General features: G+C 47.2%; 1 protein-coding gene across 3 annotated transcripts in view; it reads left to right on the forward strand.

The window, feature by feature from the left end:
* ttll11 (tubulin tyrosine ligase-like family, member 11) overlaps window positions 1-10713 on the forward strand; it is a 41589-nt gene extending 30876 nt beyond the window's left edge. For all 3 annotated transcript variants that reach the window (XM_042311569.1, XM_024397217.2, XM_024397216.2), the window contains 3 exons: window positions 6169-6396; window positions 6633-6739; window positions 8847-10713. In XM_042311569.1, the coding sequence (XP_042167503.1) occupies window positions 6169-6396; window positions 6633-6739; window positions 8847-9217 (706 nt within the window). In that variant the 3' untranslated portion in view covers window positions 9218-10713. The remainder of the gene's footprint in view (window positions 1-6168; window positions 6397-6632; window positions 6740-8846) is intronic.
* The last annotated feature ends 2035 nt before the right edge of the window (window positions 10714-12748 follow it).

The raw sequence follows: 12748 nt of genomic DNA on the forward strand, positions 1-12748 counted from the left end.
TAAATGCATATAGTCTGGGTAGCCATTTGATTAGCTGTTCAGGAGTCTTATGGCTTGGGGGTAGAAGCTTTTTAGACCTAGACTTGGTGTTCCGGTACCGCTTGCCATGTGGTAACAGAGAGAACAGTCTATGACTAGGGTGGCTGGAGTCTTTGGTAATTTTTAGGGCCTTCAACTGACACCGCCTGGTATAGAGGTCCTGGATGGCAGAAAGCTTGGCCCCGGTGATGTACTGTGCCGTACCACTACCCTCTGTAGTGCCTTGCGGTCGGAGGCTGAGCAGTTACTATACCAGGCAGTGATGCAACCAGTGTGGATGCTCTCGATGGTGCAGCTGTAGAACCGTTTGAGTATCTGAGGACCCATGCCAAATCTTTTCAGTCTCCTGAGGGGGAATATGTGTTGTCGTGCCCCCTTCACGACTGTCTTGGTGTGTTTAGACCATGATAGTTTGTTGGTGTTGTGGACACCAAAGAACTTGAATCTCTCAACCTGCTCCACTGCAGCCCCGTCGATGAGAATTAAGGCGTGCTCGGCCCTCCTTTTCCTGTAGTCCACGATTGTCTCCTTTTGTCTTGATCACGTTGAGGGAGAGGTTGTTATCCTGGCACCACACAGCCAGGTCTCTGACCTCCTCTCTGTCATTGTCGGTGATCAGGCCTACCACTGTTGTGTCATCAGCAAACTTAATGATGGTGTTGGAGTCAAATATAGAGGTAAAAAAAAAACAGAGAGCGTGGAAAGACTGGTGAGGTTTGACAGGAGGGAGTGAGAGAGCTAGACAGGCAGGATGAATAATTACGGTTCGACCGGCACCCAGAGAGAGGTAGAATGGAGAGGTTTGATGGTATCACTGACACACTCAGACATGCAGCGCACTCACCTAGCACATTAATCTTTCAGCACAGACTCTGTGTTACGGTGTTACACTGAGCTACGGTGAGCTGAGGTGTGTGTCGCGGTGAGCTACGACGTGTGTCCTGTGCCGTCGGCGAGGACGATTTATGAGTCGGAATGAGGTGTGTGTGTGTCATTACTTCACACACACACATCCCAACATACAGGAAGCTTTACCTGACTGAAACCCACTTCACTTACCCTGGGGTGCCCCCAATAGCACGGGGCGACCAGGGCTGTGTGAGTTCCCCTATCCTCTTCACGCTGTATACGACAACAACAACTGCGTCATCAGGCACCCCAACAACTACGTGGTTAAGCTCTCGGACAACACCGCTGTCCTCGGGCTCCAGATTGGTCCGTCGGACTGCCAGATGGTAAAGCGATATTCATCACTCCAGAGAACGCGTTTCCACTGCTCCAGAGTCCAACGGCAGAGCGCTTTACACCACTCTGGTTGACACCAACGGCCACAGGGCAGAGCTCAAAGTATTTGTCAGATGGTGTAAATCTGTTGGGCACCACGGCCCCATAGGGGTGCACAGAGGGAACGTTGAGCAGGTCAACTCCTGCAAGTACCCGGGGGTCCGTGTCGACATTGGGCTGTGCTGGCGCCCCGCTGTGGAGAGCTCGTCAATGCCGGGTCTATGGCGTCAACACTACAGCATTGCTACATGGTTTGGTAACCTGACCGTGTAGCCCGATGCCCAAATCTTGAGATTAACCAAGACCGCAGGGAAGATTTATAGGCATGACACTTCCCTCCTCTCTCCAAGACACCATCATCAGACAGGCCAGAAAGGTGACATGGGACCCCGTACATGCACTGAAAACAGAGTTCCAGCCATCGAGGAGACGTTATAGGGTGCCTATATGCAGTTGGAACAGATAGAAACATTAGTTTTACCCCTGTCAATAAAACATCTTAACAACAGGGGAGACATACAGTAGAGCTGAGGGAGTTGGCAATGACTGACTGGAGCCTGGCCCGTAGTTCTTCAATCATGTGGATCTGCCACCTTGTCACGGCCTGGCCTGACATTAACTTTTTGTGTGGTTGGTTGGGTGTGGGGGGTGTGTGTGTGATTGAGTGTTATTCTCCATTGATTCTATTTATTTGTGTATTTATGTGGGAGCAGCAGCATTCTCTATTGTCCAAGGGGAAAATAAAGTATATTTATATGAAATGAGAGGACCATTTGTAGCATTTCCTGTGTATTTGCTCTGGTTCTGTTTTGGATCTGCTTTTCTTGTTCCCGGGCTGATTTGAGCCCATTAAAGGCAGAAATACCACCCTTTGTGGAGCCGGGCCACAGCAGCCTTTTCTTTAGTTCTAAAACTGCTGGAAAAGGTGAAGGGCTGAGCCAACTGGCAGAAGACCCATAGTAAGGAAGACTGTCTTTCCTTCAAGCCAAACCTAGATTACACTGACTGCCTGGTGACAAATTCACACTATCCTGTGCCAATCGCTCTTTTTTCCCCCAACACTCCTATTCAACTTCAATGGGATGCTTCAGCCTGAATCTGCGTTTCGCCTTTACATCCGTCTTTTCCCACCCAGTGAAGGCTCCGATTCAGACGAGTAGAAAATCAGTCAGCTGCACACTTTGGTCAACAACAACCGGGCTGTTTTATCGTTGATCAATTCTCGTCTCCGTGGTCACGTTGGTTACTGGAGGGTGACGATTCACAAAGTTGCCGTGAGAAAACAGAAAGTGGAATATAGATTGTTTTAGCTCCTTAGCTGGCTACGGTTGGCTTGGCAGGGAGTGTTTTGGAAACGCTTGCTGCTGGTTAAACCCCCCTCTGCAGTGTGACAGCAGGTTTAAGAGTTATGTGGCCACTCTGCTACCACCACAGCAATTTGAGTGGAAAGGGAGAGATGTGGGAGGGAGAGATGGATGTGGATGACAGGAGAGTGGACGGATAAAGGGTGGGAATGAGGTTGTTTCTTCTCTCATTGATTAGCTGTAGCTCAGCTCTGTGGTTACCCTTTCCAATGGACAGTCTCTCTCTCACTCTCTGTCTCTCTCTCTCGGTCTTCCTCTGTCTCTTGGTCTCTCTCTCTCTCTCTCGGTGTGTGTCTCTTGGTCTCTCTCTCTCTCGGTGTGTCTCTCTCTCTCGGTCTCTCTCTCGGTGTGTCTCTCTCTCGGTCTCTCTCTCGGTGTGTCTCTCTCTCTCGGTCTCTCTCTCGGTCTCTCTCTCTCGGTGTGTGTCTCTCTCTCGGTGTGTCTCTCTCTCTCGGTGTGTCTCTCTCTCTCTCGGTGTGTCTCTCTCTCTCGGTGTGTCTCTCTCTCTCGGTGTGTCTCTCTCTCTCTCGGTGTGTCTCTCTCTCTCTCGGTGTGTCTCTCTCTCGGTCTCTCTCTCGGTGTGTCTCTCTCTCGGTCTCTCTCTCTCGGTGTGTCTCTCTCTCTCGGTGTGTCTCTCTCCTCTCTGTGTCTCTCTCTCTCTCTCGGTGTGTCTCTCTCTCTCTCTCTCTCTCTCGGTCTCTCTCTCTCGGTGTGTCTCTCTCTCACTCTCGGTCTCTCTCTCTCTGTGTCTCTCTCTCTCTCTCGGTCTCTCTCTCTCTCGGTGTGTGTCGGTCTCTCTCTCTCGGTGTGTGTCTCTGTCTCTCTCGGGTGTCTCTCTCTCTCTCTCTCTCTCTCTCGGTGTGTGTCTCTCTCTCTCTCTCGGTCTCTCTCTCTCGGTGTGTCTCTCTCTCTCTCTCGGTCTCTCTCTCTTGGTCTCTCTCTCTCGGTGTGTGTGTGTGTCTCTCGGTCTCTCTCTCTCTCCTACTATGCACCAACAGTAGACCCTAATCGCTCCTCTGCACGCTACTCATTCTCCTATTTCTTCATATTTTTTTTTGTTAGCTTCTGTCCTTTTCTCTCTCCCTCTCTTGCTCAACCTATTGTTGACTCTTTCTCTTGCCTCCACCCTGTTACCATCTCCCACACATAATCATCCAGGGTAAGTCTACTCTCCAGTTTGGAGAAACAAAGTCGGACAACACTTTCTTTGGACAAGAAATGCCTTATTCAAAAGGGAAAACCCACAAAAATGTTGCATCATCGTGATGATGTGGCCGGTGACACTTTTGCTTCTTGAATGTCCAATATCTTGAAAACTTGACTGATGACACGCACAACACTTTGGGACTGTATTAACAGTACTTCACTATTATTCTACAATGTAGAAAATAGTACAAATAAAGAAAAACCCTTGAAATGAGCAGGTTCGTCCAAACTTTCGACTGGTACCGTATGTTTTTCACCTCTTGTCTTATTCTCTGCTTTATTCTGCCGTCATTCATCAAAGCATGGCACTCTGCATAAAGGTCAAATCGAATAGGTAACGTCAAACACAAAGATATTCCTAGAGAACTGTCTTGAGAGAGAATGGGTTCAAACTGAGTCTGACATAGAAACATGACAGTTAATCTGAGTTGGTCTGTGCGAAAGTCGAGCGCTATCTGTTCTCCCGAGCAGCAGTATGCCACTCAGAACTAAACACTAATTGTTTTGCCGCTACAGCTTTGCTCAACACTGCCGAATATCCTCCACAACCAACGCCAAGTGTTTATGAATTGCTCACACAGGGGAGCTTGAGGGATTCATCTGTGTGTGTCCTGTCTCCTTCCAGCATGCGTGAATGTATGTTAACCTGCTCTTAGGTCTTCAACCAGGGCAGCCCAAAACTCCCAATTACCTAGCAGAGCTAGCACTGAACCACCTACTTCCTGAAAGAACGACGTTAAGAAAGACTAAAGTTCTTACACCGCTTCTGAAAGGGCGAGTTGTGTTCGTCTCCTCTGGTAGAACACATGTGAGTGATTTTGTTCCACGTCAACTAAAGGAGCAGAACAGCAAAATGTTTTTTTTAACAGCATTACAGTTCCCCCCCCCCCTCCAATGCGCTGCTGATTTGTATGATTCAGTGTCCTGATGAAGGTGAGGTATTATGCAGGGAAAGTGAGGATTGGAGATTTGCATTGTAAGCTCAAATGTTTTGTTCTCGGGAAGTGGTACTCTGCTCCCCTGTTTTCACTTGTGTTTGTGACTGGTGTTCCGGGTTGGCTTTAAGTTTCTGTTGACGTTGTCCTTTGTTCATCAAACACGAGCGGTATTCAGCTGTTGTATCGGAGAGGAATACAGATATAACCTACAGCAAGTTAAACCAGAGTGCTGAGAGTGCTACCTCATTTGTCTTCTGTGTGTGCGTGCGTGCGGGTTCCTTTACCTGTGTGGGTGCTGCGGGCCGTGGGTGCATTATCCTAATGATTTGCCACAGTGGGCCAATGGTGGTAGACCCCTGGTCCCTCTTTGAGTACATGGGAGCACCGCTAGAAGGAATGGTGGGATGAACTCCTGCACCCTGTCCTCTCTGGCCCCCTCTTCCTCTCCTGCCTCGAGGACTAATTGAAAGTAAGGCGTGTGGCCTGCATCACATTAACATAATTCAGAAATAATTGCTTTTGTTTCTCCTTGAACCGTAAGAATGTTATGTTGTTCTCCCCTTTTCTCTCTCCTCCTCTCCCTTGATCCGCTAAGACGGACCTAGACGTCCAGGAACAGAGAGGAGAGCTTAGCATCTTCCGCTCTTCACCACTTAGTTTATGTCTTGTTTGTAGTCCATCTGGTAGCCGGCCTTTTAGGTGACATTTGCGACGTGTGTGTGTGTGTGTGTGTGTGTGTGTGTGTGTGTATGGGCCAGGCATAAGTGTGTTATCTGCTCCAGTGAAGAGCCACAGCACAGTGCTTTTATAGACAGATGATTTAATCTCCCGGCCGAGCGCAGTGAAACCTTCCATCCACATATCCTTACCTTCCGTCCTCCGGCTCGCCTATCCATCTCCTCGCTCTCTATTTCTTTCTCCTCCTCTCCAGTATACCAGCTGACTCATTAGGCTGGCCTTGTGCTCCTATGTCCAGAAGGACTATAGAGGCCATTACTCAGCCCTGCTGCCTGGGTGCATAGGGTCAGATGCCGCATCAGTGTTACATCACTATAGGCGTCTACACAAGATGGAGACCGCTCTTATTCACTCATAGATCACCTCCTATCAACACACAATTCCCCTAAATAACCTCTCTCGCTCTCTCTTTCTCTCAATCTATCTCTGTCTTCACACACACACACACACACACACACACACACACACACACACACACACACACACACACACACACACACACACACACACACACACACACACCTGACCTCCGTAGAATAGGTGAATCTAGGTGGATACACCCACTTCCCATCAATGACTCTCCCCCTCTCTTCCCCCAGGTCCTACCCAGAGCACCAGCAGGAGGAGCTGTCGGGGTCACCAGTGAGGGGGGCTGGGGAGGAGGGGCGTGTCCTACCCTCTATGTGTCTGAAGCAGGTGTTCCCTAAGTACACCAAGCAGTTCAGCTACCTGCGGACCGTGGAGCGCATCACTGCCCTCTTCCTGCGCTTCCTGGGCGTCAAGGGCAACATGCGCCTGGGGCCCACTGGCTTCAGAACCTTCATCAGGTACTAGTTCCTCTTCCTCACCCCTTACACACACAGTCAGAGAGCTTACGTTGGTGTGCGCGTGGACTTATTGTCAAGCAGTGCCTTAGCATGGTTCTTTTTTGATAAGTAACCTAATTTGTCAGTTGTTTCAAGTGATTCCACTTCTTGGCTGCCGATGGTGCGTTGTGTTCTTTTTCTAGTCAATGAAACCCATAGGCCACATAAAACCATGCTATCCGTCTGTCTGTGTGTAGGAACTGTAAACTGAGCAACAGTCACTTCTCCATGGCGACTGTGGATATCCTCTACATCGACGTCACACGACGCTGGGCCAGCATGCTGCCTGGCTCCAGAGAAGCGGGTAACCCTCCGGCCAATCACAAGTCACCTCTCACACAGCCCGCCAATCGCCAGTCACGAATCACTCTGCCCACCAATAACAACAAACCGTAATTGTGTTAGCCCGCTGAACTAAGCACTAGGTATTCGTTGGGGGAGCTAATGCAGGTCTTCAGGTCTCCGGCAGAACTAGCTGTGACCTTTTTTTTTTAATTGGCCAGGTTTTGTTTTTGGCTCTAACTGTCCACGGAATCCCCTCTCACATCATTGAAATGAGCTCACAGCGTAGTGACATCCATTTGTGAGAGCATCCACTATGAATAATTCACCAGCTTCCACCTGAAAATATGCAGAGGGGGCAGGAAGAGAGGGGTACAGCGGTACAATTGATTGCTGTTCGGGTTTCCTCTTGCTGGGCTCGGTTGGCATGGGGGGACAGTTTTTAGCAGGACGCAACGCGAGGAGTTGTGAGCTGAATATTTGGTTCCAGACCCAAATCAAGGGGTGAGAATTTGGTCATTACCCCTACGGGTAATAGGAAAACAGAGCCAATCTCTCTCTGATGATTGGGTCGCAGTGTTGGGGAGGGAAGGATTGTGGAGTGTAGGGATAAGGCACGTATTTATTATTAATAATAAAGTTTTGTGTTTTGGGAAGAGGGAAGCGCTGACTCAGGACTTTAGCTGAATGCTAAAAGCCCCTTATCACCTCAGAAGAAAGTCGCTCTCTCTGGCTTTCTCTCCCCCCCCCCCTCCACGAGACTTTATAGGAAAATAACTCTCGCCCTCACTTTAATCCTTGTTTTTCCACTTTCTTCGTGTGTTTCACCCACTCTTCCTAATGTTTTATTGAGGGCCACAGCACAGTTTGGTGGAACGTGTGGTAAATAGTAAAAGCTAGAATAAATGGTGTGCAATGTGCAAGTACTGTATATCAAAGGGATGTAGTGTACCTACCTGGATGGTGTGTCTCTGGGTGTGTTCTGGTTGGACGGTCAGAGCTTCTGTGTGTCGTAGGTAGGTTGATTTATTAGTTTGACTTCATCTTGATGTGGATACCTACAGGTGTAGCATGTCAAGAAGCTGGTTAAACTGGGGACAATAAAAGGCCACTCTCTAAAATGTGCAGTTTTGACCAGGAATGTCCACCAGAGCTGTTGCCAGAGAATTGAATGTTAATTTCTCTACCATGAGCCACCTCAAGTTTTAGGGAATTTGGCAGTATGTTCAACTGGTCTCAAAATCACAGACTACGTGGCGTCTTGTGGGCGAGCAGGTTTGCTGATGTCAACAGAGTGCCCCATGGTGGGGTTATGGTATGGGCAGGCATAAGTTACGGACAACAAGAGGGATGTGGGAGAGCTAGTGGACAGCTACAGTCACAATTGCATTGTATTGATGGCAATTTGAATGCACATAGATACCGTGACGAGACCCTGAGGCCCATTGTCGTCCCATTCATCTGACCCCATCACCTCATGTTTCAGCATGATAATGCACGGCCCCATGTTGTAAGGATCTGTACACAATTCCAGGAAGCTGAAGATGGCCCAGTTCTTCCACGGCCTGCATACTCACAAGTCATGTCACCCATTGAGCATGTTTGGGATGCTCTGGATTGACGCGGTGTACAACCTCGTGTTCCAGTTTCCTCCAATATCTAGCAAATTCGCACAGCCATTGAATAGGAGTGGGACCACATTCCACAGGCCACAATCAGCCTGATCAACTTAATGTGAAATCATGCAGTACAACACATCTCTTTCACTGGTTTTCTCATCCACTCCCCTACTCTTTAATTATTTTTTTTATCTGTGACCAACCGACGCAGATCTCTATTCCCAATCATGTGAAATCCATAGATTAGGGCCAAATGTATTTATTTAAATTGACTGATTTCCTATATGACCTGTAACTCAGTAAAATCTTAGAGATGGCATGTTGCGTTTTATATTTTTGTTCAGTATAGTTACTCATTATAGGAGAGTGACTCAAGGATCAGGGAGAATCAGTTTGATACAGGGCAAATACTCTCTCTCTTCCACCTCCCTGTTATCCTTTCCCCCCCCCGCTCTCCTCTCACCCTTCTCCCCCTCTACCACATCTCTTCTATTTGTCTCCTCCTCTCAGGGATGGGTCTGCAGGCATTTGTAGAGGCCTTCTTCTACCTGGCCCAGCGCCGGTTCAAGTCTCTCCCCCTGAGGGAGCAGGTAGTGTCCCTGCTGGAGGTGTGTGAGGCTCAGCTGGAGAACCAGGGAAGAGGGGATCCTGGAGGAGCTCTACCCGAGGACAGCACCTCCTCCACCAGGCGCTCTGTAAGCTGCGGCAGGACCCAGCCAGGCAGGACTGTACACCCCCACCATGTGTCAACCTCCACCCCAGGCCAGGCTCTCTCGGCCCCCCAGCTCTGCTCCCCGGCCACCCCGCGCAGGGCCTCGTCCCAAGACTACAGGCTGCATCAGAGACTACGTCCCACACACAAGGGCAATGTAGAGAACTGACCCGACTGGGGCCTAAGGAGCTATACACACACACACACACACACACACACTCCTAACAGAGGAACACAAAGACTGGCTCAAATTCCCCCAGGGGGTCCTGTTGAGAGAAGAGACACAGATTGTTGGGAGCTGACCTCAGAGGCTCAGCACCATGAGGCCTTTTCTGGAATTCATTACTTTCCTTAAAAAGGAGAGGAGGAAGTCCACAGGGTGGTTGAGGAAGTGGGAGAACGAGGTATGAAGGGTGTGTGTGTGTGTGTGTGTGTGTGTGTGTGTGTGTGTGTCAAGAAAGGTCACTCAGGTCCAGAGGGGGAGATGGTTGGTTGTAAGGCCCTGCTTGGGATGCAATTATTGATTAATAACTTCAGGGTAGGTTGTGTCTCGCTTCAGCCCTGTTGAGCAACCCACTGAGCAATCACACACACACGCTCTCTCTTCAGGGAAATCGACGCACGTACTGCAGTTTTACACACAGTGTATGTTGCGGGTATGGATCTGAGCAATTCCACGATAGCTTTAGAACCTACAACATTTGCACAGATGTGTGTGTGTGTGTGTGTTTAGTGTATTTGAGATAACGGCCATAAACTGTAATGGCCAGCGGTTCTGCCATTTAGCTGTTCCTGCTCACAGAACCAATCAGTGATGAGATGTCTCATCATTGTACCAAAGGGAAAAGGACATCCTCCCAGACCGTTCTACCCAATCACAAATCGTCCCTTAGCCCAACAGTACCCCCCATGCACTGAAGACCACCTGAGAAGATTGGATGGTACATAAGTAATATGAAGAAGAATAAACAGCCTATCTGAAGACAAAGTCAAGTAATTAATGATTTGCCAATACCTATCATATACTCTCAGATCTCCAGTGTGTAGGTCATATGGGCTTTGGTTTGATTTGGGACTGGGCATTTCCTCTCCTTTCATAACAGCAGCTACTCCAATAACATAGCAGCCTTAGACAAACAGCAGTGAGCGAGACAGATGGTTACTCAAAATGGCCGCCACAAACCCAAATAGGAGCGCGTCTCCTTTGCTTTTGACGCCCTTCATGGCGAATAGGAAGTTACGAGACCGAACCAGGACTGTAATCAGGAGAATGCTGTCATTCAACACTGCTTGTTTACGAATACTGTGTCATCCGTATCCATAGGAATGTTTTGTATTGTATTTGATTTGGTTAGTTTTTCCTCCACATAATTTATTCCCGCCAGTCAGTGTCACCTATAAACAGTTGCCGCTTGCCGGAGAATGAAACTAAACACTAAAGCTATCATCTTGGTTCCTTCAGTACCATATGGGCTGCTGCTTGTTCACAAGCTCATCATTAAGAACACACACTACACTACTAAGACTATAGACGTTTGCGCCATCTACTACTGTACTCCACCACAGCATCTGAGAAAATAGATACTCGACCATAACCTCCATTGGGATGTACTGTGCGTCTGTTCATAGCACTGCAATGCTGAATAAAGGACTGTATTTAAACCAGTTGAAAGGGTTTTTCTTGGTCTCGAAATGAATGCTGACAGATTGTAAAAACAAAATCTCCTAACTCCCAATAGGTTTTGAATGTGCAGTGCATATACATATTTTCCTGCGCCAGTGTGGATGAAGGGGTATGGGGGGGGTCAATTTTAAAGCCATATGTATTCAATTCAAAATAAAATAAATCGTGAACATGAAGAATAAAGTTAAGAATGTAGGCAGCAGGTAGCCTAGTGGTTAGAGCGTTGGACTAGTAACTGAAAGGTTGCGAGATCGAATCCCCAGTGCTGACAAGGTCTGTCGTTCTGCCCCTGAACAAGGCAGTTAACCCACTGTTCCTAGGCCGTCATTGAAAATAAGAATTTGTTTGCCTAGTTAAATATAAAATTGTAAACATTTTCGAGGACGGGTGAAATAATGAATGTTGAAATCAAAAACCAAACGATTGAGAGCAAAATGTATAGAATTGTAAACACAAATAAGGTGTCAAAAGCAAAATACCAACTTACAAGCAGATCATTTTAAAGCAAGAGCTGAACTCTATGACAAATTATTTAAAAAATATATATATTTGAAAAAAAAAATTTTTCGGTTCAACTTTCCCAGCAACCAATCCTATTGAATAGATTTTGCCAACGCTCTTCCCTGCATGTACTACCTTTTGGTTACGCTACTCGTATCTTTGCTTTCAATGTCTGTTTCTTTGCTTTTACTGCCAGTCTTTTCGATTGCGAGTTTTGGCATTATTTTTCCGTGAAGGGCGGGGTTTAGAGGGAGGCGGAGACAATGAGTCTCCATTGGTCCGCTAGTTTTGGAGTGACGGTTCGTCTTAACCCAATCAATGAACATGATAGACAGGCTTTTTTTCTATTGCCTACTTAAGTAGACTAACGTACTTAAACATTTGGAGACCCAAGATATAGGCTTCAGTAGCCATGCGCAAATTAATAACAGTATAACCTACTGAGTTGATTTATAAAATGTTTTAATTCTATGCCAGGACTTTTCACTGCATTTTTTAAAACAATTTGTATCGTGTTAAATGTTAGCCACTATCAGTAACCACCGTCAGTTATACCCATAACCTACATTTATAACTCATATGAATGTTAATTTCCTTGCGTTTAGCATCGTTCCATTACAATGTTATTTTAGCATTCTTTCCTTTGTCACGTTCATGTGGTTGTTCCTGAGGATCTCTAGCAATAGTGGATCATATTAGACTAACGAATTACAAGTTGTGCAATAATGTAGCCTGTTTGAATTATTATTATGGAACACTCGTTTAAACCTGGAGCCTGGCACGGTTCATGAAGGTTCATGACTATTGTCATCACAGTTCCATGATTAGTGATAATTATTAGAGTAAATTTATAGGACCAGCTGTATATTTTTATATTATATAATTATGTTTATACAATATACACTGCTCAAAAAAATAAAGGGAACACTTAAACAACACAATGTAACTCCAAGTCAATCACACTTCTGTGAAATCAAACTGTCCACTTAGGAAGCAACACTGATTGACAATACATTTCACATGCTGTTGTGCAAATGGAATAGATAACAGGTGGAAATTTATAGGCAATTAGCAAGACACCCCCAATAAAGGAGTGGTTCTGCAGGTGATAACCACAGACCACTTCTCAGTTCATATGCTTCCTGGCTGATGTTTTGGTCACTTTTGAATGCTGGCGGTGCTTTCACTCTAGTGGTAGCATGAGACGGAGTCTACAACCCACACAAGTGGCTCAGGTAGTGCTGCTCATCCAGGATGGCACATCAATGCGAGCTGTGTCAAGAAGGTTTGCTGTGTCTGTCAGCGTAGTGTCCAGAGCATGGAGGCGCTACCAGGAGACAGGCCAGTACATCAGGAGACGTGCAGGAGGGCAACAACCCAGCAGCAGGACCGCTACCTCTGCCTTTGTGCAAGGAGGAGCACTGCCAAAACCCTGCAAAACGACCTCCAGCAGGCCACAAATGTGCATGTGTCTGCTCAAACGGTCAGAAACAGACTCCATGAGGGTGGTATGAG

This window comes from Oncorhynchus tshawytscha, linkage group LG33 (assembly GCF_018296145.1).
Source record: "Oncorhynchus tshawytscha isolate Ot180627B linkage group LG33, Otsh_v2.0, whole genome shotgun sequence".
Taxonomy (NCBI): domain Eukaryota; kingdom Metazoa; phylum Chordata; class Actinopteri; order Salmoniformes; family Salmonidae; genus Oncorhynchus; species Oncorhynchus tshawytscha.